Here is a 26,199-nt window from a genome sequence, read left to right on the forward strand (position 1 = left end):
TAGCAACGGATCAACACTAGATGGCTCCTAACCTGAAGGTAAAAACGCGGAAAGGAAACCAGGGCGTGTCTAGACCGTTATCAATAATAATAATATATTAATAAAAATATATTATTATTATTCAAAAACAGCAAGGACGCGATTTAAGTAAGGCTAGCCTGTCTTAGGAAGTGAAAACTCATTTTATGTGCTATAACAAGTAAAAAAAAGGTAACACAATCCACATTGTGTCTGTTTTTAGTGTGGAAATAAATCAGGCTAACATTTTAAGTGTCCTGTGCTTCACAGATATAGCCAGATTCTTAATTAATTGCTTTATTAGTTACAACATTATTTTATTCACATTCATGACTCTATACTGGTTTTCCACATCTGCTGACAAACAATTCCCAGATCTAATGGGCCTACATGAAGCACATTTATTACCCCAGTACATTTTTTCTTGACTTTAGTCATTTTGAACCTGCCACACATGTATCCCTTCCAGAGATGGGCAGTAACGAGTTACTGTAATCTGATTACTTTTTTCAAGTAACGAGTAAAGTAAGGGATTACTATTGCAAAAACGGTAATTAGATTACCGTTACTTTCCCGTAGGAACGCTGCGTTACTGTATTACTAAAACCCTGATTTTCTTGCAAGTGTAAAACTTCTTTTTACAGTGAAAAAAACCACCTAAACTTCCAAGCAAGCACCGGGAGTGCGCTACCACGTAATGGGAAACTCACGGATTCTTCCACTGACCGCTGCAGCTCACCTGCACCGGGGCAAACCTCTGCCTACGCCACTCCTGCTTTACAGGTGAAAATAGAGCAACAGGACCGCTAGTCTTTGATGTTATTTATTTTCTGCTGTGTTTTACTTGCATCTATTTGAAAGACTGAGTGTAAACACAAAAAAATAAAAAATAAATTATGTGCTGGAATGTGCAGAAAATAGGTTTAAATGTTAAACAAATTTCTTCCAGTCAGAGAATGGTGCATATAATTTAATTTTTGCTTGATGCATAAAGTTAAAAGATTAAAACTAATAAAACAAGTTTTAAAAAAAGACTTTTCCATTTGATTACCTTTTGTATGATGGATTATGCAGAAAAAGTGGGCTGAAAGATCTATTGCTTTATTACCTATTCAGGTTGTAAATCGTGTTTTTAAAAAGTAACTAAGTAATTAATTACTTTTGAAAATAAGTAATCAGTAAAGTAACGGGAATACTTTTGGGGGGAAGTAATCAGTAATTAGTTACTGATTACTTTTTTCAAGTAACTTGACCAACACTGATCCCTTCATCTAGATTCAAGACTTTGAAGACATGCTCTCTACTTTTAAGATTACGCTTAAATCTTTCCTTTCTGATAAAGCTTATAGTTAGGGCTGGTTCAGCCTGAACATCTCGCCATTAAAGGCTCGGGCTTGTGGAGGGGCTTCCTAAATGCACCGAGCATTTCTTCCCCAGGTGTTTATACACCACTGCAGCATGTCATTAATGTTAATTTTCATGCCACAGTCGATTTTTGTCTCATCTCTCTGTGTGTGCCCTTTTTCTCTTTCCTTTCTGCCCCAGACAGTTGCAGCAGATGGCTTCCCCCTCCCTGAGCCTGGTTCTGCTCAACGTTTCTTCCCATTAGAAGTTTCTAAACTGTAAGGAGTTTTTTTTTCAATCTCAAAAATTACTTAGATAATACCCCATGAGCCAGCACTGATAGTTTGAGTTTTCCACTCAGAGATTCTACGTTAAGACATAAAGTGCCTTAAAGTGACCGTTGTTTCATAAATGAAATGCCAAATAAATATCCATAGAAAAAAAAATAAAAATTAAACAGCACCAATTGTTAATGCTCAAATCTTTATTATAAGCAAATGCAAGTCATTTTGGATTAAAAGTGAAAACTGCTCTAGGAATCAAACCATCTTTAAGGATTGTCAAAAAACAAAAATATGACTCTGTACGCGTTTCTAGAGACTTGACCTGGTAAAGAATATTATAACCTGTTATAACAATAAATCCAAACAAATCTAAAAGCTATAAAAGCTAAGACTAAATCCCTTTTATTTATACATTCATCTTGATGATTTGGTTGTAGAGATTTATTCCAAGTCTGCATTACTGTTCTTTTAATCAGAGTACAAATGCTAAGCAGCTGCAAATCTGCCAGCCAATGCAGTCTGCAAAACTATCTGTTCAAATGTTTAGAAACCATGAAAATAAATAAACAAACCAGTTTTAATCTATGTAAACACTTTATTGGGACAAATATAAAAATAAAAAATGTAATAAGACAAATTGTTACTTCATATTGAAACAACGTATCAGACACATTTTGGCTCCCCAGAGCTGGAAGAAACAAAGAAAGATTTTTTTTAGTGCTGTCATTAATTCTCCATTTCTGGAAATTTACTTTTGATAGATAATTCATCTGTGAGTTGCTATTAATAATACATAAAAAAAAGAAGCATTTATCAAAAAGAGACCTTTATGTATTAAACGTACCGATTGCCGTATCACTTGACAGCTTTTAAGCCTCGTCAATCTCGTCCTTGGCACTGGTTTCATCCTTGTATACTGAGAAAAAAAAAAAAAAAAAAAAGTCAAGATAAACTAAACTAGCAAAGGACCTTTCAGTCATTTCAGTAACACTAACTAGCAGTCTACTAACCTGATTCCACACTTTCTGCCAAGGCACCATCTCTGGCCACTCCTTTCCAGTATTTGTGCATTTGTTTGTTCACATTCACTCCCTCACACTCAATTTTAACGTGATACTGAGGAACAGTGATGTCCGAGTGGTCTCCGATGCTGATTACTGTCAGTCTGAGTGGTTTATTAATCACAAGGTTGAAAAAGTCATCATAAACTGTGTCATCCCAAGACTCCTCAGACTCCTTAAATCCATTTAAGCAGCACAAAAAGGCCTGAGGAGCCTTCTCCAACAGAGTCTGAGGCAGTGATCTTATATCACCGATGTCAACTTGAGACTCATTTCCATAGTCAATGAACACAACATGCAGTGAAGTTTCAGCGTTCTCAATAACCTGGGCTCTGTACCATTGGTTGTCATCGGAATACAGAGCGAGGCATGGACTGCCTGGACCAGGAGTCTCAGGGAACAGTTTCTGCTGTGCCTCTCCTGCTTCCTGAGCAAGCTGCGACACTTTGCAGAGGTCCTCTGTGTTGGCATATTGACACCAGAAGAAATGTGGTCCCACAATACAAGATGCATATACCATCTCTGTATCGTTGGGGGAAAGTCGCGGCTCTTTGTACATGCATTTAAAAACATTTTCTTCTGCAACGCAAATTTGTTTCACATCAGGTTCAGTCTGACCACCCTGTGGGAGGTTTTCTGTTTGATGGCTTTCAGCATCAACACATTCTTCTGTAACCGGATTCCAGTATTTCTGCATTAGTGTGTTCACAGCCACTCCTTCACACTCAATTTCAACATGATACTGAGGAACACCAACCTTTGAGTGGTTTCCTATGCTGATTACTCTGAGATTAAGTGGTTTATTAATCAAAAGAGTGTAAAAGTCATCGTAAACTGAGTCATTCCAGGAGCCCTCGGACTCCTTAAATCCATTTAAGCAGCACAAAAAGGCCTGAGGAGCCTTTTCCAGCAGAGGCTGGGATAATGATCTGATGTTCCTGATGTCAATCTCGGACTCGCTTCCATAGTCAATGAACAAAACATGCAGTGTGCTGTCCGCTTTCTCAATTACTTGGGCTCTGTACCATTGGTTGTCACTGGAATATAGAGCGAGGCATGGACTCCCTGGATGGGGAGTCTCATGGAGCATCGTGTCCTTCTGTGCCTCTCCTGCTTCCTGAACAAGCTGTGACACTTCACGGAGACCTTCTGTGTTGGCATACTGGCACCAGAAGTAAAAGGGATCCCCAATGCAAGAAGCATATACAGTCTCTGCATCGATTTGGGAAAGCTGTGGCTCTTTGTACATGCAAAGATTGTCATTTCCTTTGGGAGCATCAAAATGAGTTGTGTTGTTCTCAGTTTGAATGCCTTGGGAGAAACTTTCTGCTTGATCAGTCTGGTTCTCTGAATTTTCTCCTGACAGTGATTTCCTGTTTTCCTGCACTAAGCTACTGATGAACATCTTAACACATTCAATATTCACTGCATATTGAGGAACCGCCATCTCTGAATACTTTTCCTTATTAATGACTGTCAATTTGAGCGGCTTATCAACCACAAGATTGTAGAAGTCATCATACACGTCATCGTCCCAGGAGCCTTCACACTCAAAGCCATCTAGAAAGCAAAGAAATGCCTGAGGAGGAATCTCCAGCAGATGCTGGGGTATTGACCTCACATCTTTAATGCTAACTTCAGACTCATTTCCATAGTCAATAAATAGAACATCGAGAGTACTGTTAGTCTTTTGAATTACTTGAGCTCTGTACCACTGGTTGTCACTGGAAAAGAGAGCAAGGCATGGACTTCCAGGCACCAGTACCTCAGGAAAAACTGCATCTTGAATTTGCCCAGTTTCCTGAGCAAGCTTTGATATCATGTTGAGATCTTCAGTGTTGTACTGACACCAGAAATAATGTGGTCCAACAATGCAGGAAGCGTACACGTCCTCAATCCGTTTTTGAGAAATATTTGGCCAATTGTACATGCAGATGGTCAAGTTTTTCTCAAGGCAAGAATTGGAGTGCTGTGTGTCTGAGTCACTGTGGCAAATCTGAACAGAAGTCTCTGCCACAGTTTTGTCTTCAAGAGTGACATGCATTATGGGTTTTGTTCCTTCATCCAAAACCGTTGCATGCTCAATCCGTGGTGAAGCGACATTAGCTGTGGATTTTGAACTCCCCTTTAAATCATCTGCAGCAGACATCCTATCGTTACCATGGACTCCATTTTGTCCTGCTGTCTCCACCAATACTGATTCTTGTGCTGAACAGCCTTTGTTCAAGCTGTTAAAGTGGTGCTGGTCAGTCTGCTGATTGACATCGGTCATTTTGTTTTGTTTAGTTTTAGCCATCCTCTCTCTGACTTTCATATTCACACTCACTGAGCCATCATACAGTTCAACAATTAGCTTTCCATTTTCCACTTTTGCCACGGAAATGGTGAAACTACGGCCAACAGCACGATCTGCAAACCACTGGTTGACCTCCTGGGGTAATTCTGCAGGGACATCAAACAGTCCGAGGGGAATAGCTTGCACTGGACATGACCTGGCCACGCTCGCTTCAGTGGGAAAGGGACAGATATCAGTTTCACTGACTACAAGAGTATCCCCATAGTCCACAAAGTGCACTTTGTGCTTTGGAGTTATTTCTACTACTTGACCTCTGTTCCACTCATTATCAGTGTACCTTGCAAAGCACAAGCTACTGAGTCCAAGAGTCTGATCTGAGCGCTGCGGCTCACTAAGGAGTTGTGCAACACTTTCCATCAATTTGTCAAACAATTTAGCATTCCTGTCCAGTTGGCAGTAGAAGTGATTGACAGTCTCTGAAGACGTTATCCACACATTTTCTTTACCACCCACCTCAATATTATATGTGGAGTAATTGTACACATCAGATGTGACTTGTGGAGGAGATTGCAGATGTGCCTCAGACTGTGCACATTTCTTATCCAGAAGCTCGCGTGCACTACCAGATGCAGTCTGAATGTCTACCATATTAAGCAGCAGACCTTCTTCATCAGATTCCACTGCCTTTACAACGCATTTCAAACTACTGTCTGTCGACACACTTAAATCCACAAACTTGTGAAACTCTGCTAAGGCATCGCTATTCCAAGTAGTGGTAACGGGATAAGTAGGACTCTTCAGACTGAATAAGCAACATGGGAAAGCCTGAGTACTTAGCCGCAAGAAAGCTGGATCAATGGGGTGCACATCTTGCAGAGGGACCTTTTGAATTTGACCATAGTCTATAAATCTCACGTCTACAACAGGTGAATTGCTATTAGCAACGATCCTTGCTCTGTACCACATGTTATCATCTGGATTACGGGCAACGCAGATGGACTGAATAAGTGGCTGAGAGCGGGCGGATGAATAGTGATTTTGCAGATCTTGCATAAGGCATCTGAGGGAGTCGTCATCTTCTGTTATTTGACACCAGAACTTCTGTAGGCTTTCAATGCAAGACACCTTTACAGTGACACTACTTCCTACAGTGAATGCACTGTCATGACAAGCACTTTGCAACTCAGAGCAGAAACTTGATGCAGTATTCCCATTGCAATCTACTGCAGGTTCAGAGCTTGCTTTCATATAAATGTCACCGTTACAAGAAGGAGATGCACACTCTTGTCCACCATTGACCGTTTTGTTTTTGGAGCTTGGCGCAGTTCCCTCCGGTATACCATCAGGAATGACATGGACTTTGTTCTGTAAATTCATGCATTGTTCATCTTCAAGTAAACTGAGAATGGATGAGTTAAGAGATTCATTCTGGACAATTAAATCCTGCTCAAGCTTAGAGAGGGGAATAAAGTCTGCCTTCTCCAGAAAAGAACTGTTGACACAGGTAGCATTAGCTGCATAGAGTGTAACATTATAGACATCTTGAGTCGCATCATAGTGGTCAAACGTCACCACCACAGTCTTGTTCAGCAGGAGTGATTTCAACAAATCTGTCTGCACTGCAGTCCACTCTCTGCCATTTTCTTTTATTCCATTTAGAGAACAACGATATGTGATAACTGGCATTCTCAGGAATTTGCCAGCCAGTGGCCTGATGTCTTCAACAGGCACCAAGTCATTTTTTCCTTCATCCACATGAAAAACTTTTACAGCACCATCACAGGTCTCAATGTTTTGCTTTAGTAATGAGCGGTACCATCTGCCATCTGTCCCTTTAGCAGCACATGGATCCCCACAGCTCTGCGGAAGTTCCTCTCCAAAACTAGAGCTCTCTTCATAGTGTTGATGGATCTGTTCAGACAATATCTTCACTGCTTTTGAAAGAATAACAAGCTGGCAAAAAACATTTTCTGGATCAATTACCTCAGTCACATAAACCGTTTCCAAAATGTCAGTAAGCAGCTCTGGGTAAAAGTATTGGTTATGTTTAGCAAATTGGCTGCTAACATTCAGGCTCTGTTCCTGTGTTACATCAAAGGCCTCAGAAGACTCATCATTGGGCAAATTTAGACATTTCAGTACAATATTTTTAAATTCCTCCACTGGGATCTTCTTTGCAACTCTAGACTTGCACATGTGCTTCGAAACAACTGGTATGTCAAGGAGAATTGTCCTATCCGGCATCAGTACATATTGAACGAGTCCCCTAAACTTCTTCCCAGGCAGAGACATCAAAAACTTTGTAGCTCTATGAGGGAAATTTTTCTCAAGGGACAAGATATTTGCAAGTATGCAACATTCGATTTCAGGAGGCAGGAGAAAGCTGTCATTTTGAGCCCATGCTAAAACTGCACTTGTGGCAATGTGGGGCTGCCCCTGATCAATTAGAAAAAGACTGTATGTTTGACTTTCAATCAATACGATCCGAGCTCTGTGCCAGGTTTCGTTGATGCAGACCAGACAGAGATCCCCTGGTTTCCCTTCTAATCCAGAAAACTTCCTGTGAGGAGTCTGAATTTCCTCTCTCATCTGCTCGTAAATGTGTTTCTTCTCATCATCCATGTTTACCCATAATTCCACAAGACCACAGTTGGGTTTCAGGTTCACCCTGGTGATGAGAACAGAGATTTCTGTTCCTGGTGCTGGAAGCCCGGGAATTGAACACATCGTGAAGCTTAGACATCAAATATATCTGCAAAATAGTAAAGACAAATGTGTTACGACTTAAGAAAAAAAAAAAAAAAACTTCAGTCCATTATTTTTTTTTAAAGGCACTTAAATTGTACTAAACTGTAGTGTGGCCTAGGTTACTACCACTCTGCATTTAATGATAGCAGCCCCTCCCCGAGCCTGGTTATGGTGGAAGGTTCTTCTTCCCATTGTTGCCAAGTGCTTGTTCACAGGCAGTCATCTGATTGTTGGGGTTTTCTCTGTATTATTGTAGGATCTTAAACTTCCAATATAAATAACTGAAAAGGCGATGCTATTGTGAGTTCAACAGCATACAGATTTGAATTATATTCAGTTTTATACAAATAAGACTGAACTGACTTCACAACTGCTGCAACGCCATGTACTGTGGGATCGATATAGTTCCTTATTTTTAAAATGCAACTTTTACATTTTGATGATGGTGCATGCATTTTTGTGTTATAGTCATCTATGTCAGAACTGTTAGCAGAGAAACAAAGTAACACTTTGCATAATTTCCATGAGATAGCAATTTTTGTTATTTTCTAACCATTAACCAACCAAAACGTATATAATCTGAACTGACTTTGCAGTAATTTCTAATGTAACTGGAAAAGTTGTTAAACACACCAGATGATTATTTGGCCACATGTGCATTCAACTATTTTACTTATGCATTTATCTCATTGCTTATTCTTATAAGAAGAGGATTATTATTCAGGTCTGTATGTCTTGGGCTGCAGAGGAGTCTCAGGTTTCTTAAAAACATTCACTTGTTGGACTGTTTAACCGCTCACTTAACTGACAACAGCAGATGAACAAAAACAAATATGATGATAGAGAGAAACAAATTTGTGCCATTTAAACCACTCAAAAAAAAAAAAAATGCAGCAGCTGTTTGAGTTCTTTTTGACCTACTGTGATCTACTAACAACTAATGTGCAATTTAATCTAACTTCAATCAGGCCACAGAATTGCAGTGAGACTGGTGGTGTTCATTTACAAAACAAACAAGCTATATGGTAAATGGCCTGTATTTATATAGAGCTTTACTTAGTCCCTAAGGACCCCAAAGTGCTTTAAACAACCAGTCATCCACCCATTCGCACACACATTCACACACTGGTGATGGCAAGCTACATTGTAGCCACAGCCACCCTGGGGCGCACTGACAGAGGTGAGGCTGCCGAACACTGGCGCCACCAGTCATACACAGGACTTAATGACCCATCTCATTATTAGCACATTAAAAACTACACATAAAGACAGCTCAGGCAGCCTGATGAGGAGAGACACAATCAGGATCAGGTGAGAAAGCAGATCATTTAAATTTCACAACACTGGCATTCGGTGCCATCTACTGTCCATCTGCAGAACATGCCAACATTTTTAAAAGATATAACTTTAAGTTTATTCAGGTGAAAGATGTCTATCCAGGTATGCTTTTCCTGCACTGGCACTGTGTTTGGGGTCATTGTCATGCTTAAAAATAAAGCTGCTGCCAATCAGACGCAGATGGTGTTGTATTGTGGATCAAAATCTGATGCTAAGAGACCACCAGCACCACTGGCTGAAATGCAGCTTTAACATGTTTTACAGATGGCTGTAGACACTCACTGTTGTACCTCTCTCTCTGGACCTCCTTTGTACAACCACTGGAACCAAAAATGTCAAACTTGGATTCCTCACTCTTTTCTTAAAGCTTAGATGTGTAACCTTCACTGTTTGTCTGCTGTTGATAGTTTTAGGCCTGAAACGTTTTTGGCCACCACAAACATCTTTTAACAAATACTGCAGACTTTGCATAGATATGCTAAGTTTTCGGGGAATAGGTCTTTGGGAATCACCTTGTTGGTGCAAAAATAAACAGTCTACTAGCCTCAAGTGCCTAAAGATACAATTCAGTATTGGTTATTTACTAAGCTGTCTATGATATGTCACCAACACTGATTCAAAGCTTGAGTTACGGGACTATTTTTAATGCTTGAATGACTCATAGATCAAGAAAAAAAGAAAAGAAAACATGAGGTGACCAAAGAAAACGTTTGAAAAATCTTCAGAAAGTCTGAAGATAAATTGCTCAGGTCTGTTTTTTTTCCTGGCGTATTGCAAGCAAAATAAAATTAAGGGTAGTTTAAGACTTTTGTCACCAAAAGTGCCCGTCGCTTCACAGTTTAGTTTGCGTTCTTTTTCACATGTGTTACACGGATCTTCAACTTAATTTTTTTTTCTCACCACGTCTGCTGCAGGCAACACGTCTCATCTTGTTCCTGTCGTTAAACTGAACTGGGATCCGGTAGGAGGAGGACATGGGGGCGTGCACTCACGCCTTTTAAAGGCTTCGATGAGCCATGACACAAAATCCTCCCGGAGATCAATGTGTTTGCATTTTTGTTGTTGTTTTCTTTTCGTTTTTTTAATAAAATAAAATAAAATATAGAGTCTAACTCCACATGCAGCACCATTTAAAGCCCCGGTCCCTCCCTCCACTTCCTCTCTCACTCCCCCGGCTTTTCTATTTTCAGCCAAAACAAAAACAAAACGGGAAAAACTGTTACATTTGTTTTGAACGCGCGCGCGCGCACACACACGGCCACGCACGCACACAGGTGGGTGCCGAGCAATGATGCCGAGCCAATCACGCTGCACGCTTCGTGTTCCGTGTTTAGAACCGAAATCACACCCACAACTGTCACGGCAGCGGCTCGTTTTCCACGCAGTCACACCGTACGACCAGGAAGTCGTAAAGCGACGCACACTCTTCCCGTGATCATAATATTTTTGAAGGCTTCCCACGAGATCGAGCGATGGTAGGCGACTTCTAACAAGGTGCTATATTGTTCGTGATCCACGAGAGCTGAGCTCTAGCGGAGGTCTGCAGGGGGGTTGTGAGACAAAGAGCTGGACTTTGGTGTGCACTTTTGGAAACTGTTTTCTCACTGAGCTCAGAGGCTCTTACATGTTGGTGCAGCTGGCATAGCAGATCCAGCTCATTGTGACCTATAGATGCAGCGTAGCTCGGCTTGCTGGTGCCTGTAGTTATGTAGAGTTGCATGTGGAAGCAAAACGCTTAGCTACATGTTGCACTGCTGATCATCTATTTGTATCGCCGCTGAATCTGCTAGTTTAGGTGGCGGCTTCCTGACTTCAAGTCAAAATGCATATTTCTTTATTTTTACATGCTGACTCTATGAGAAATTAGTTTTCACCACTGTGTAAGCTTCCCTATACATTTTTGGTGCCGTCTCCAAACTGCTGCATGTCTCGCTGACATATTTACACTTCTGATTGCAAATTTAAACAAGGAACTACTACTAATACTGATGGCTTATTTAGGGCTTTTGCAGGTGGACACACTTATTAATAGAAGCATTCAAATCTGCCCAGTTTAATAGATTAAGACTGAACGAGAAAAGTTGTTCTGGTTGTGCATTAGTAGAATTAAAAACTTATCAGTTTGCAAAATGAGTGAAAGTTTCATTTAAGCTGACAGTGCTGAGCTATAGGGGGAGTTAAAAATAATGGTATCTCATTTGCTTTGTCATGTTAACTCTGTTGACAGTGACTTGTTCCAAAATGAGTAAGAGAAAAGGCAAAGTGATCACTGAAGCAACAACTTTCAAGAGCCGCAAAGTCGCAGCTGCGAGTATCGAAAATACGCCAGATGATGCAAACCCAAGTCATCAGGGGATCTGTTCCAAGGCCTTCGCTCAGTTTTCTACAGTGAGTATTTCGCCCCAACATTAAAACCCACACAAAGTTTTGTCTTTGCTCCTCCCGGCTCGTTAAAGGTTAAATATCGTTTTCTGCTTGTGTTCTTAGGGTGACATTGGACTCATTGAAAGCATCACTGTGAAGAATTTCATGTGCCATCATTCTTTTGGTCCGTTCCAGTTTGGGCCAAACGTGAATTTCATAGTTGGCCACAATGGAAGTAAGAGCTTTCCCTTCACTTGATTGTACCTGGATGTTGTCATGTCTGACATGTGATTTTAATTGGGTATAGCTTTCTTTTCCCTATAGAAACACTTGCTGGCCACTTTATTAGCTACAGCATGCTAGTTTGGGGTTGGACCTTCTCTCACCTTTGGTCCATGTTGACATGATAGCACAGTTGCTGCAGGTCCATGATATGAATCTCTCATTACACCACATTCCAAAGGTGCTTTTGGATTGTACAAGCTATTTGAGTACCTCGAACTCACCGTCATGTTCAAGAAACCCAACTGAGAGGATTTGGGATTTTTGTCATCCTGTGTTATCTTGCTGGAAGCAGCTTTTTGAAGATGAGTACACTGTGGTCATACAAGGATCGGCATGGTTAGCGACAAAACTCGGGTTGCCTGAGGTGTTTAAACAATGCTCAGTTAAGCAAAGTGTGCCAAAAAAAGTAGTCCCCACAACATTACACCACCAAGAGCCTGAATTCAAATTTTGATGCTACCATCCAGCCTTGGTTTCCTGTTCTCAGCTGACCCAGTCTGGTCTTCTGCTACTGTAAGTTACAAGACTTGCTATGCTCTGCATTTAGAGATGTGTTTCTGCACGCCGTGGTTGTAACAAGTGGTTATTTGAGTTATTGTTGCCTTAAGCAGTGCAGTTATTCTTCTCTGACCTCTGACATCAACGCGAGAACTGCCGCTCGCTCGATATTTCTCTAGTAAACTCTAGAGATGATTGTGTGGGGAAAGTCCCAGTAGATGAACAGCTTCTCAAATACTCACATCAACAACCACGTTACATTCATGTTGCACTTAAATCACCTTTCTTCCCCACTCTGATGCTTGGTTTGAAATTCAGCAGATCATCTCGACCATCTCTGCATTGCGTTAATGATGAACAGTCGTACTTAAATCGAGAGTTTGTTTTTAAAATGATATAACAGACTTCTAATATATCAGGAAGGAATGGCATCTTTAGACTTCAGGCCTAAATCCAGAACAAAACCTTGTCACCCTTTGTGGATCAACAATACAGAGTGAATGAACAACACCCAATTTTGTTATCTACAGAAGAACATTTGATCCATCCCTCTCCAGCTTTGTTATTTTGTCACTTAACGCCACACAAACTCCCCTGTAAAACATTTTAAACATTTAGATTTCTTTCACTGGAAAAAATACTTTGCAGGATTCACAAGATTATCATTTATTGCTCACTTGGCTGAATCATTTTAGGTGAAGTATCAGCTTATGTAAGGAACTGTTTAATGCTGAGCTCACTGAAAATTTGTTTATTCAAAGATGGCTCCCTGATTTCTTTTTTTTTCTTTTTTTTTCAGTTGATGCATCATTTACAATCATTTGCATAGTTTTCTAGCACTGCCGAGCACCGCATGTCTGTAAGATGCTTTACATGCACCGATTTAATTTGTTGTCTTGTAACTGCTTTATCCCTCAGGTGGAAAAAGCGCTATCCTGACCGCTTTGATTGTAGGCCTCGGGGGAAAGGCCACTGTGACGAACAGAGGAATGTCACTGAAAGACTTTGTGAAGACCAATGAAAAGTAAGTAATAGATCCTAATATCGTCCCTCAGTAATAAATTGTGTGTCTTTATTTTAGTGTTAAAAATGCTTCAGATTTCTTTACTAGCACGTCACTAAAACAATGTTAAAAATACACTCTGGTTTCTAGTACTGCAGATATAACAGTAAAGCTGAGAAACAGAGGGCCAGATGCTTACAAAAAGGATGTTTACGGCGACAGTATCACCATTGAACATCGGCTCTCGAGTGATGGATGCCGGACCTGCAGGCTGAAAAGCAAATCAGGTGACTTTCCACAGATGCTGTGACTGGAAAACTTTCTGTGAGTCGGTCCAAGTCTTGTGAAACCTTCTGGAAATCTTAGATTAACCAGACACAGTTGGGAGTGGAGACCAAACACTTCAGCCACACTGTCACCTCCTAATGCTGTATACATTCTTTACTCTCAGTCTGGAATTTTCTCTATAAACTTGTATATATTTTATTTGCATGGCACTGCTTTCAGCCGCTGGTTTTCCTATGTTGTAAATGTCATTTTATAAATAAAAGGAACTTAAATTGCATGTGCCAGTATGCATGTTCACTCTTGTACCTGACCATTTTCAGAAGAATGTTCTTCTGTATGTTAAGCCACTAACATTATTATAACACTATTATTACATTCTCACACAAAATCACAGAATTTATTCACATTTCTTCTGTTGAATCTACCCAAAAATTTACCAAAGTAACCAAGTTTAACAGGCATAAATTAGTATTTATGCACCAACAAGATTCACAAAGAGCTATTAGCTAAAAACCTGTCACAGTGAAGTGAGTGTAGACAGTGAGTGTCTACAGCCTGGAAAACACACTGGAGGCTCCGTCGTGTTTTGGGCTAGATATCGGCCAGTGGTGTAGGAGATCTTGTCCAAATTTAAGGAATTATGAACACAGTACAGTACCATCTTATTATTTTCCAATAAGTGGCATGTAAGTTATAACCTCTTTTAAAGGGCAACAGAGGTTCAAACCACTTTACTTGCATTTTATCTCTTTTAGGACATCTCGTCTCAAACAAAAAGGAGGAATTAACGGGCATTTTGGACCACTTTAACATCCAGGTACTTGCTACTTTTTAAATTTTTTTCCTGTAGATGCCCCGAGGTTGTACTGCTTCCTGCACAATCATACACATTAAAGGACTTAACAGGATATTTGCTTGTGTATTCCAGCTGGATAACCCAGTATCCATTCTCAGCCAAGAAATGAGCAAGCAGTTCCTGCATTCAAAAAGTGAAACAGACAAGTATAAGGTAGCGTAACGCCACGTTCGCTAAAAGCGTTAAGATTTAAAGGTTACACCTGCAATGAAGCTCACTTTGATAAGTGCTTTCTTTTCTGCTTTTTTTCGTTTGTAGTTCTTCATGAAAGCAACTCTGCTCGAGCAGATGAAGAGAGATTACATCCACATTAAACACACTAAAATGGTCACGCGGGAGCAGGTTGAGAGGCAAGAGGAGGTACGGCATTCCTCACACAAACCGCTGAACGTTGATGTTGCACATCAAGCGAGATTATAAAGCAAATACACGTTGGAGAAATGTTATTTACATTGTTTATTTTTGGTTAAACACTGACAGTTTTAAAAGCATCTTCTTCTTTGGGGTTTCTCTTGATTTTCTGCCTTTTATTTGGGAACCCTAATTGTATCCAGTTGCAGCTTATATGTTTATCTATGAGTAGCGTTTGATTTTTACATAAATCAAACATATTTTAAAATGCTTTTGTGTCCAGTGTCTCAAGGACCTGAAGCAAGAGTTCCTGCAGAAGAAGGAACGATATGAAAATGTTGCATCCTTCAGTGACATGAAGGTTGTTTTAGAGAATCTGAAGAAGGCGATGGTATGGTGTTTGGTAAGACTTGATCTTGAGGCTTGAACGCAACATTTGCTGGTTGGATAGAGCTTGCAATTTTTAATAAATGTGTTTTGTTTTTTTTATCTCTTTCAGGTGAGTGAGAAGGAGCAGCTCTTAAAGCAGTTGAAGGAAGACATTGAAAAGGAAGAAAATAATTACAAACCCAAGGATAACCTTCAGCTCTGTCAGGTGAGTCACAAGTGTTTCTTTTCTGTTAAATATACAACCCTATTTATAAATGTCAGACCACTTCAGACCTTCATCTCTGCATAAACTCAAAGTCCTTCCTTCACATAATGCATGGTTGTGTTTACAGTAGATATCCTGAGGTTGTGGGGTGGAGTGGCTCTATCCTGCTGGTAATTATTTTCAGGCATTGTCTTTAAAAACCTGTTTCTGTCTCTCTCATCTTCAGACGAAGATCATACAGCTAGAGAAGAAGCTTCAATGCATCAAAAGCAAAATTGACACTCTGAGAGAAGAGCAAGAGTCTCTATCAGAGGACAATGTTAAGTTGAAAGAAGAAATGAAGATCATTAGCAAAGCACACAAGGACCAGGAGGTAGTCGCTGACAAACGGCGCTGTGTTAATCTGCACATTTATTTATTTACTGTATGCATAGAGAAATATTTGAAGTCATGTTAATGTCACAATCTTTTCCAATAGGTCGTTTATTTTCGAGCTCTAAACAAGCTGAAACAGTCGGAACAAGAGCAAAACCTTCTCCAGGAGAAGCTTAACAAGGCAAAAGCAAGGTAGGGGAGTAAGAGTTCATGTTAATACAGCTGATGTATTTGTTTTCAATATTTTTTTTTTTACTCTGTTTCAGTAAGAGTCTGAACAGTGAGGGAGACTCGGAATACACGAAACGGCAGAAGAGTTTAAGTAATCTGAAAGAGCAGCTTGCAGAGCTCGAGAATAAGTGCACGCACCTGAATCAAGACATCAAGAACAAACATCAGGCGCTTCTCAAAGGGAAGGAAGAACTGGACAAGCTGAGGTATAACAAAGTAAATCAGCTCTGGTGTAAACATATTGTCAGGGAAGTGAAAGTTTATGATCTTGCTCTCTTTGTATTTACCAGACTGGAGGAAAGGAACGTACAGGCTTCATATGAGTCCAAACTAAAGAGGAAGAATCAGCTGCTCGCCAGTCGATCGAACAAACTAAAGCGCTTTGGAGACCAGGTGCCTGACATGATGAGTGCAATTAGCGAGGCTTATGCCACGGGACGCTTCCTCAAGAGACCTGTTGGTCCAATAGGTAACACTCATTTTTAGGTTTTTGTTTTTTTTTTGGATAAAAATATTTTCAGACTTGTTTTTTTTAACTTTTCAGTTCAATACGATCTGCTTGTTAACGTTCTTGATGAGAAGATTGATAAAACTCTAATGTTTGCATACTAAATTAAAAACAAGCGCCAATAACCAGTTTGACTAGAACAGAGACTGAAAACTGGAAACAGGAAGAAGTGAGTCATCTGTCAGCTATCACATCTAAAGCTCTCTGATCAAGAAAACGTGCCCTGTTAGCGTCATTGCCTCACAGCAACGAGGTCCTGCATTCCTTAGACAACTTGTAGCGAGGTAGAGCCATTCACTAGTAGTCATAATACAGTGCAGGGGTCGTTTTTCTGTGCTTGAAAGCATGACTGAAGAAAAGTCATGGATAGTGTGCTCGATTATCTCTGTATGGCAAGTCACAAGCACACAACAGTGGCAGTACAGATAACAAGTTGGAAACTCTGACTTCAGACTTTAAATGGAGCACATCACAAAGACAGGGAGTTGCCCCACATGGTTTAAGAAGCATCTTATTTTCCTTGACATCAAATGTGAAACGAGTCCTGCTTCTCTCTTCTTCACAAGTGTTGACATTTTGTTGCTTTTTCATGAGAAATTGAGAGCGCGAGAACTTGTATGTTTCCCCTGGGCAGATCAAATCTGACCTAACTGCACAAGGAGATTACTTCTGATTGGATCACTCCCCAACTTGTCCCACCTTTCTGAACAACTTAGTTTGTTCTGATTGATCCGTCCATTTTCATCTCATTTTATTGGCGGACAAAAGCGTCAATACATTTCATCATAGTTTTTCACTATCGTGCATTGGTTTTTGTCATGTTTTCATCTTGACGCTAACTAAGCTAACGAGTTTCTAGCTGCAGCTGCGTATTTACTGTACAGACATATGTCTAATGTTCTTTTCTTTCACGCAAAAAAGCAAACGCTGTACCTTTATTTTATTTTTTTTTATAAACATCTTTAACATTTAAATAATTCAAAGCTTTCTACTTTTGATATATTGAAGCTGACAGTCTGTGTTTATTCCCAGGGGCATGTATCAGTTTAAAGGATCCCTCGTTAGCTGTGGCTGTGGAGTGCTGTCTGCGGAGCTTCGTGAAGGCGTTCTGTTGCGACAACTACAAAGACGAGGCGGTCCTCCAGGAGCTGATGACTCGCTTTTATCCAAAGGGCAACAGGCCACAGATTATCGTCAGCCCCTTCTCTGATAAACCGTACAACATTCATGGAAGGTCGGCATTATGTGAGATTTTCTTTTCTTTTTCTTATTACGTTTTTCTGAAACTTTTGTTTTTTTTTAAGCATGTTTTGTTTTCACTCTGTGCTGTTTCACAGGAAAGCATATCATCCGGAGTACCCATCGGTAATGGACATAATCACAGCAACAAGCCCAGTGATTATCAACTGTCTGATTGATATGCGAGGGATAGAATCAATCCTTATAATCAAAGTAAGTGTCTTACTAAGACCTGCTTATGCCTGGATATTGCCTAGAGTGGTGCTTTAGGATTGATGTTGCATTTTGTTGTTGTTGTTTGATCTCAGGAAAAAGATAAAGCGAGGAGGGTCATGCAGCACTGCCGTCCACCTAAAAACTGCCGTGAAGCCTTCACTGTTGAGGGGGATCAGGTGTATCCAAACCGTTATTACACGTCTGATTTCAGCATGGCAAGATATCTCGGTGGGGACATTGAGACTGAAATAAGGTAACCACTGGAAACTATTCAAGGTTTGAGTGACTGTCTTTCACATTTACACCCAGTTGAATGCTCAAACTGGATCTTTATGTCACATGGAAATGACAGCAGTATAAATTGTGCCTGAGTACAGTCCCCCCCCCCCAAAAAAAAAACAAACAAACAAAAACAAACCCAATTTCATGTGACTTCATAGATGTGGTATGTTATGTTTGTGGTATCCTGTCTGTTCCAGTATGCTGGACTCAGACCTGGAGAATTACCAGGCTCAGCTGTCCAGGTTTCAGCTCCAAGTAAACTCTGTCACCGAAGACATTGTGAATATGGAGAGCAATCTTAACAACACCATCCTGACCATGAAGACAACACTGGTCAGTAAAAAGATACACCTGAAGCTGTTTGGGTTTCCTTTCATTTTCTGCATTTGCAGTCTGTCTCCTCTTTTTGTGGTTTCTGGCTTCCAATTAAAGCAGAAAGCTAAAGAGCTGACAAGTGAATTCAGTGTTTGGGCTGAATATGTTGATTACTGATTTTCTGGAGTCAAATGTGAACCAAAGCATATTTTTAAAGGGGTTATATGCTAAAAAAAAAGTAGTTTCTTAGTGTTCCAGCCTCAGTAGCTTTGACACAGTAACATCTGCTGTAATATTTACACTTCTGATGAAATCTCACAAGTGTTAGCTTTATTTTGATGCCAGGATTGTTTACACAGAGTTTGTAATTGCTGAGAAATACAATATTCAGTTTGGGCATGTCATTTTCGAGCAAGAAGCTCAGAAAGCCCCTGGAGGCATGAACAGGTAAAAAGATTGTGGCTATTTACTCCCCTCACTAAAAATCAAGTTAGCATCCCTTTCAGTTTTACAGTGATTTACTAATGTACCTTGCTAACCAAGATAGTTGCTCAGTGTTAGCATTGAGCGTGTTTAGTATAAAAAAAACAAAACCTCAAGATGGTGACAACAGAAAAACCAGTCTTGCAAACAGTAATCCATAAGTTACTATGTATCCATCTTTTATGTAAAGTCTATGTTCCAGTTGCTGTTTAATGCTGGCAAATCAGTGCTGAAAGATGTGATTAATGTGATTTTTAATTAACATTAGATAACATTTATTTTCTCTTCGTTGCAGGCTTCTGTGAATCATGTCAAAGCAGCAATAACTGATCTCGTGACTGCTAGTGAGGAGCAAATTAATGACATCAGCTCACTGGTGATACTTCAGTTTTTATTTTTATCTGTTGCGTAATAAACTAAATGCTGCCATGAATTATGCAGGTTAAGTGTTTCTGAATGTTTTAAACTGTGCAGGAAGAAGTTGCCCAAGAGAATCAGCAGAAAATCGAGGCAGAGAAGCAAAGTGTTCAAGAAGCAAAGGCAGAACTCGACAAGCAGCGAAAAATGGCCGAAGACTCAGATTCCAAGTACTCATCTGTCAGAGACCGGATTGATCAGATTCTAGAGGAAATAGAGCCCCTTAAGGTGCAGTAGAGGTTTTACAGTTTCAGGTCTACAACTTGTTGTTTTGTGCAGGTTTCCAAACCTTTGTGCTCTTGATCTACAGGATGAACAGCTGAAACTGGAGACGGAGTGTGCCAAGCATGAACGAAACCTGAAAATCTTAGAAAACAAAGTGAAGGCTCATGACGACAACATTGAAGGCATGAAAAATGAACTTGCCCAAAGAGAAGAGGAGCTACAGGTAGGAAGTTGTTTTTTTTTTCAGCATGATACGGTGTAGTTAAGCTGTAGTTTAGCTATTCACGCCAGCCGGTATTCGGTGAATTCAATCAAAGAAAGTAAGCAGAAGTCTCGTGATGTTACGACAGGAATACGTGGCAAAGGCTATAGAGATCAGTCCGGAACGGCAGCACGTGGTCGGCAACACCAAGAGCATCGACACAGAAATCACTCGACTGAATAAGAAGATCAAAGTGTATGAAAGCGACCACGGCGAGCAGCAGCAGGTGGTCAGGTGAGAAACTGAAGGCTTTCAGCAACAGAGGCAGAAATTATTTTAACAGTTAAAACTCAAATATTTATTGAGCTAATTCATCAATCATGTTAGTGCATGTGTAAACTGTATGTATAAAACTGGTGGAATGTAGGTAATCTAATCAGGTACTGTACCTGTGTACAGACTTAAGGTACTTATAATATATATTAATCCCAGTTTCCCCCTAGACCTAAACTGGCACCCCACTCAGCCAAGGATTTTCACCTGAGCTGACTTGTTTTATTAGCTAACCTAAATAGACTCTTAGGCATGGTTAAAGTAGACCAGAACCATCCAGAACGATGGTCCAGGAACTTTAATTGAGCCAGCATATCCTCTCAGCACCACCTTTTTTCCTTCTCATCGGTGTGATGCCTTCATGCTGCAGATGTCAATAAAGTTGTTGTTACTGCAATTGAGTATTTAGCTGCCTGCTCTGTCTGTGCTTACTTGTATTTGTTCAGGATATAAACAGAGTAGCATTTATCGCTGTTGACATTCAAATGTTTCAAACAGCACGAGAAATAAAGACGCTGCGTCTCCCAGGGAGAAAAGAAACATTCACGTGTGAAAATTTTACTGAATAGAAATGAGAGATGATGAAAGATGTAAGGAAGACGCAAGATTAATTACGTTTAATACATCATTTCAGGTTAGTTTGCAGCAGTGTGGTGAAGTTTACAGTAAAGCAGCAATGTTGGAGCAGTGCACAGCAGCCTGTGTTGTTCATGGTCAATGTCCGGTTACATCCAGAGTAGCAGACATCAAATTTAAGCTGCTCTGTTATCTTGTTGAATTCAGATAAATCCAAAAAGAGCAGCAATGGCACATGTTAGCTGATCACAGCCGTATGCAAAGAAAACAAATCTATTGGAGCTCAAAGTACAAGTTTTTATCTTATTTTTAAGCGTTTTTTCTTCGCAGTGCTACACCTGACAAATCCACTTTAACCCCTTTTTACACATAAAACAACAGCTGAAAACAACCCAGACGTATGAAACAGGCAACTGTTATGATTTGCTATTGTTTTCCTTGCCCTTATGCTTCTGCTAATCAAAGATGACTATCATAGATTGCTACATATGAGTCGGGTTGTTGAAGTAAACAATAGACTCCTCGGTCGCCTGCATGCGCTCTCGACCTCCGGTGTTAAAGACCGTAGGCGCACCACCACAGACGCATCGACGAAATAACTCTGCATTAATCGGGTGCAACGTTACATTGAATAATTATTGTTATCTAATAATTGTTGTCACCACACTTAAAGGTGGTGTCTTACTTTAGATCGAACAGTGTTTTTGTATTCACTATCTTGCCTTTATTTACATATTTATAGAGGGTGCAGTGTTAGAAGCACTTCTGAATGTGTCATGGGTGTTAATTGTTTTATTGACACCTATGACAAGTGGAACGCTATTGGCATCGAAAACCTAGACCTGGTGGAACTTAGCTGTTGTACTGGATAAAGGAATATATTGGTTTTTTGTAATCAAAATCAACCTTATCATATAGATAATATTTTAGAAAGCTCTGTCTCAACCGGCTGCAACAGTTAAATCCTTCTCAGACACTTATGCATCAGTAAAAATATTAATTTAATTATGTATAGTAGTATTACCCTTATAGGACTCATTAGCAAAGTTGATGTGCAGAGCTGTAGCAACTATAGAGATATAAACTTCAAGTAGGAGTAACGGATGGATTCAAGGTGGGGGTTGACAGATGAGACCGGGCAGAAGTCTCTGCGGACTATGATGATAGCAGATGACACTGTGATCTATAGAGTAAGGAGCAGGAGGAAGAGATCCTGGAAAAGTGGAGGTGTGCTCTGGAGAGAAGAGGAATGGAAGTAAGGAAGCAAGACAGAATACATGTGTGTGTGTGAATGAAATGGAGATGACGCTGGGAGTAAAGGTAGTGAAGGTGGATCTGTTTAAATACCTCGAGATCATCCAAAGCAATGTTTAGTGCACAAACAAGGTAAAGAGGAAAGTGCAGACACAGTGGAGTGGGTGGAGATGAGTGTCAGGGGTGATTTGTGACAGAAGGATGGCAGCAATGGTGAAAGGGAGTGTTTACAGGAGGCCTGCGATCTAGTTTGGAGGGGGTTGCACTATTCAAATGACGGGCGGCAGAGCTGAAAGATGTTAAGATCTTTAATGGGAGCGATCAGGAAAGTTGGAGAGGCAAAGCTGACATGTTTTGGACATTTAAAATTGAAGTGTTTAAAGGTAGAATTTACTCACACAGCAAACATGACTCATACAGATTTAAAAGCTAACTTAGTTTGCTGTAGACCAACTGTATTTTTTCAAAAACTTATTTACTTAAACGCTTCTTCAAAGACATCTTCCATCTTTATTCTAACCTATCATTTTCCCTGGATTTCATCTCCCAAGAAATAAAAAAGGTGCTCCTGCTCACTAAGTTTCAGCTCATCTCCTTCGGACTGTCTCTTCCCCTGTACGGATTAATCAGATCTGCCTGCTGGCCATCACTAAATCATCTCCTGCCCTCATTTTACATGTGCACACTGAAAGCTGAATTGAGAAGAATTTAGGCTATGCCAATTTCTTCCCTCTGACCTCATTAGGGAGTACGCCGAGGCCCTCGCTCTCTACAGAGAGAAAACCAACCAAGTAAGAGATTTGCGGAGGTTCATCGATCGTCTGGATAACATCATGTCAGACAGGCAGAACAGATACAAAATAATGCGTAGGTAAGTAACGATCTTGCACGGTAGAAAAATATAATATAAGGATTCATTGACGTGGGAAAAATTGTACTTTTGGCTAAAACTGTTCTTCTTCTCTTTTTCCTGAAGGTCCCTGTCTGTCAGATGTAAGTTATACTTCAATAACTTCCTAATAAAGATGAACTGCTGTGGATCTATGATTTTTGACCACAACAACGAGACGCTCTCTATCATGGTACGTGCTTATCTCTCTAGTTTGCCAGAAAAGTTTGCTACATTACAGCAAACCAGGAGCACAGTTAATATAAGTAACACTCAAGTTTGTTGGCACTGAAGGTAAAGCCTCCAGGCAGGGAGGAGGATGGTGTGAGTGACATGAGGTCGCTGTCCGGTGGTGAGCGCTCCTTCTCCACTGTTTGTTTCATGCTCTCACTGTGGGAGATCACCGAGTCACCCTTCAGATGCCTCGACGAGTTTGACGTCTACATGGTGAGTGCACAGAAAACACATTAGTCGCACGTAACCAGTAGAAAATGCTTACGGGATTTGGCTTTTACTCACTTGAGTTAACAGTTCCCTTTCTTTTGCTGCGGCAGGATATGCACAATCGAAGAATCTGTCTGGATCTGCTTCTGGAGTTGTCAGAGCGGCAGCATCTTCGACAATTTATCTTCATTACACCTCTGAACACCAGGTAATGTATTTGTGTGATGTTAGCCTTGATATCCTTTGACGTTTTCTCTGTGGAGGCTGATGTGCGCAAGCAGACCAATTGTAGATTTTTGTTGTTGTTATTGTTCCTGAAATCATTTTATGTCAGTTTGTCAGGTAAGTATTTTTGATTTCACTGTTTTTCAAGATCCTATATTCTTCTTTTTAAACCTCCCGCTATCCATCTTTACCTTTTAATCTCTAAAAATGACCTGTGCTGTGTGAAAAATGATTGACAACTGATCAAAAGGTTCGTATTTTTCAGCAATCTACCCAAGTCGGACCTCATCAAAATCCACCAGCTGCGGGCTCCAGAAAGACACCGGGGTCAAACAGAAGATGAAGATGTTTAAACTGAGCTTCAGTGACATCAGTGGATGAATGTTAATGGGCATTACTGTATACAGTTAGAAAAAAACATTTATGAACCCTTTTGAATTACCAGGATGTCTTCATTTAATTGCTCTAAATGTGGTGTGAGCTTCACCTAAGTCCCCAGTGGTATGCTGGCTAGAGTAAACAGGCTATCTCAAGAGCTGTTTACTTTAGCCGGAAAGAGTACGTGTGCTTTTGAATTTATTTTGTGACTTGTAGATCCTCCTCGGGTAGCAACAACTCCCATCAGACACTTCCTGTAGCTGGTCTTGAAACTTGTAGAGTGATGAGGCATTTTGGACCCCTGCTTCCTACAAAATAGTTTCAGTGCATTAACATTTATGGATAAGGCGCAACATCTCACTTGGATTAAGACAGAGACTCTGCCTTTATCATTACAAAACCCAGTTTTCTTTATCAGCTGTTCTGTTGTTGGCTTGCTTAGAAGTGCTTGATACGGCGCCAGGCTCTGAGGTATCAAAGCAACATCAGTCCATGGTTTTAAAATTAGATCAATAGCAACATATGATATATTACACCGTGCCATTATTCATTTAAGAAAAATGCAGCGCCCGCAGGTCGGCCGCTACATTTCAACCGCAAGACCTACGTGCGCCTGCTCGCCTAATAGCTGAAGCAGCACCCTTCAGGTCTGGACTTTGACTGAGTCATTGCAACACCTTGATATTTTTTTTCTTTTTCAGCCATCTGGTGTAGATTTGCTGCTGTGCTTGGGATCATTGTCCTATTTTATGGCCCAGTTTAGGCCAAGCTGTCGGACAGATGCCCTCACATTTGACTCTAGAATACTTTGGAATACAGAGGAGTTTGTGGTCGACGCTGTGGCTGCAAAGCAAGCCCAGGTTATCACCCCTCCGCCACCATGTTTGACATTGTGCTGATATACTGTGTTTGCTTTACACTAAACGTGGCGCAATGCATTATGGGCAGACATCTCCGTTTTCGTCTTTCAAAGGCATTTCGTCAGATCCATCTTTTTGAACCCAAGCCGTACTGCCATGTTGTTTATAGAGAGAAAGGCTTTCTCCTGGCAACAATTTGAAACAAACCATACTTGTTCAGGCTTTTTCTAATTGTGCTGTCATGAACTTTAACTTTTAACACGCTAACTGAAGCCCGTAGAGTCTGAGATGTAGCTCCTTTTTACACTTGCTCTGAGCAACGCTCAACGCTCTGGCTCCGGGGTGAATTAAGCACCTTGATCAACCGTTGTTGCGATTTGGCACTACATAAATAAAATTGAATTGAATTTGCTGGGAAGTCCACTACTAGCAAGACTAAGCACTGTGTAAAATGTTTTCCACATTAATCTTTGTCGTTACAGCACGGTGTCCTTCAAGTTGTTTGGAAATGGCCTCGTAACCTTTTCCAGGTGACCAGCAACAACCGCTTTTCTAAGACAGCTGCTGATATCTGTGCTCGTTGGCATTGTTTTAACTGCTCCAGACCTCCAAACTAATAAAACGTCTGCTTTTATAGAGGTGCTCACAATTGCTGATGATCATTTAGTCAAGTGCATTTGATTAGCAGCACCTGGCTCATACCCACCCCCTGAATTCCATTGGAAACATTAAGGGTGTACTTAGATTGCGTTTTGGTTTAATTATTAATGGCAAAGTGTAATATGTCATGTTTTGTAGGTCAGATTAGGTTGTATTTACCTGATTTTAAAGACTTGCTAAAGCCACAACTACTTTGTGTCCTGATAATAAAACCTTAAAACTGACAGACAAACATCCAGGTGATCGTTTGCAAGCTTGAAATGTACCAGAGTATGTTTGTGTGGAGTGTTTTTTGTTTCTTTTGTTGCACTGATCTCCATGAAGGCTCACACAAACCAATCTTTCTTGAGATTCTTCTTTCTTTTCTTTCATTTCTATGAACAATCTGTAATTTTTACAGCTGTGTCCAAGCAGCTGTTGTTGTTGCTCATGTGAAGGCTCGTTTTTAGCCTACGAGCGCTTTGAGCGATTGCTCAGTGTGTTCACTAAAGGCTGTTTTTATAATTAGTTTTGTGTTTCTCTATTATCGTTACTTAGATGAAGATCACGCCACGTTTTTAACGAGGACTAAATGAAGCCGTATTTGCAGCTGTATGTCAGTATTACTGTGTGTTTTCGGAGAACTTTTTATTTTATGTAATGTTTTTATCATTTTATGGCAAATGAATGCAGGCTTTTAAAACAACACAGGAGGTTGTGTGCCAAAAATCATGCACTGTACAAAGTTAATGTTTTGTCCATAATAGATAAGATGTCTG

General features: G+C 40.3%; 2 protein-coding genes across 6 annotated transcripts; one reads left to right on the plus strand and one right to left on the minus strand.

Annotated features, from left to right (window-relative positions):
* The first annotated feature begins 1,621 nt into the window (after window positions 1-1,621).
* Window positions 1,622-26,199, plus strand: smc6 (structural maintenance of chromosomes 6). 5 transcript variants are annotated; one of them, XM_085390878.1, is made up of 27 exons: window positions 1,622-1,640; window positions 11,317-11,477; window positions 11,577-11,688; window positions 13,155-13,260; window positions 13,390-13,526; window positions 14,283-14,344; window positions 14,456-14,536; window positions 14,642-14,743; window positions 15,018-15,137; window positions 15,234-15,329; window positions 15,556-15,702; window positions 15,808-15,896; window positions 15,971-16,141; window positions 16,226-16,404; window positions 17,476-17,677; window positions 17,781-17,895; window positions 17,991-18,151; window positions 18,378-18,513; window positions 19,274-19,354; window positions 19,453-19,623; window positions 19,706-19,843; window positions 19,971-20,116; window positions 22,731-22,856; window positions 22,962-23,067; window positions 23,169-23,321; window positions 23,429-23,526; window positions 23,809-26,199. In XM_085390878.1, the coding sequence occupies exons 2-27, from the start codon at window positions 11,331-11,333 to the stop codon at window positions 23,894-23,896; spliced, it is 3,270 nt and encodes a 1,089-aa protein (XP_085247004.1). In that variant the 5' UTR covers window positions 1,622-1,640; window positions 11,317-11,330; the 3' UTR covers window positions 23,897-26,199. The 5 variants fall into 5 exon arrangements, with proteins under 5 accessions (XP_085247004.1, XP_085247000.1, XP_085247003.1 ...); XM_085390874.1 differs by lacking the exon at window positions 1,622-1,640 and adding an exon at window positions 10,407-10,564 and having other exon boundaries at window positions 23,809-26,197; XM_085390877.1 differs by lacking the exon at window positions 1,622-1,640 and adding an exon at window positions 10,446-10,583.
* On the minus strand, window positions 1,983-10,041 carry tdrd6b (tudor domain containing 6b). The gene is made up of 4 exons (XM_085391350.1): window positions 9,990-10,041; window positions 2,657-7,755; window positions 2,491-2,562; window positions 1,983-2,334 (listed from the first exon to the last, which is right to left on the minus strand). Exons 2-3 carry the CDS (start codon window positions 7,728-7,730, stop codon window positions 2,516-2,518), a joined length of 5,121 nt encoding a protein of 1,706 aa, XP_085247476.1. The 5' UTR covers window positions 7,731-7,755; window positions 9,990-10,041; the 3' UTR covers window positions 1,983-2,334; window positions 2,491-2,515.

The sequence above is a fragment of the Rhamphochromis longiceps genome, linkage group LG19 (genome assembly GCF_057381845.1).
Source record: "Rhamphochromis longiceps isolate RC_006_pf linkage group LG19, R_longiceps_female_GT1.1, whole genome shotgun sequence".
Classification (NCBI taxonomy): domain Eukaryota; kingdom Metazoa; phylum Chordata; class Actinopteri; order Cichliformes; family Cichlidae; genus Rhamphochromis; species Rhamphochromis longiceps.

What these genes read in the sequence shown, in the direction of transcription:
- smc6 (XM_085390873.1), top strand. Translation starts at nt 11,298, where the DNA reads ATGTTAACTCTGTTGACAGTGACTTGTTCCAAAATGAGTAAGAGAAAA. An exon ending in CAGGCTGAAAAGCAAATCAG is followed by an intron (nt 13,527 to 14,282) that starts GTGACTTTCCAC and finishes TATCTCTTTTAG; the next exon opens with GACATCTCGTCTCAAACAAA. An exon ending in AAAGAGAAGAGGAGCTACAG is followed by an intron (nt 19,844 to 19,970) that starts GTAGGAAGTTGT and finishes ATGTTACGACAG; the next exon opens with GAATACGTGGCAAAGGCTAT.
- tdrd6b (XM_085391350.1), bottom strand. Translation starts at nt 7,730, where the DNA reads ATGTGTTCAATTCCCGGGCTTCCAGCACCAGGAACAGAAATCTCTGTT. An exon ending in GGCAGAAAGTGTGGAATCAG is followed by an intron (nt 2,563 to 2,656) that starts GTTAGTAGACTG and finishes TTTTTTTCTCAG; the next exon opens with TATACAAGGATGAAACCAGT.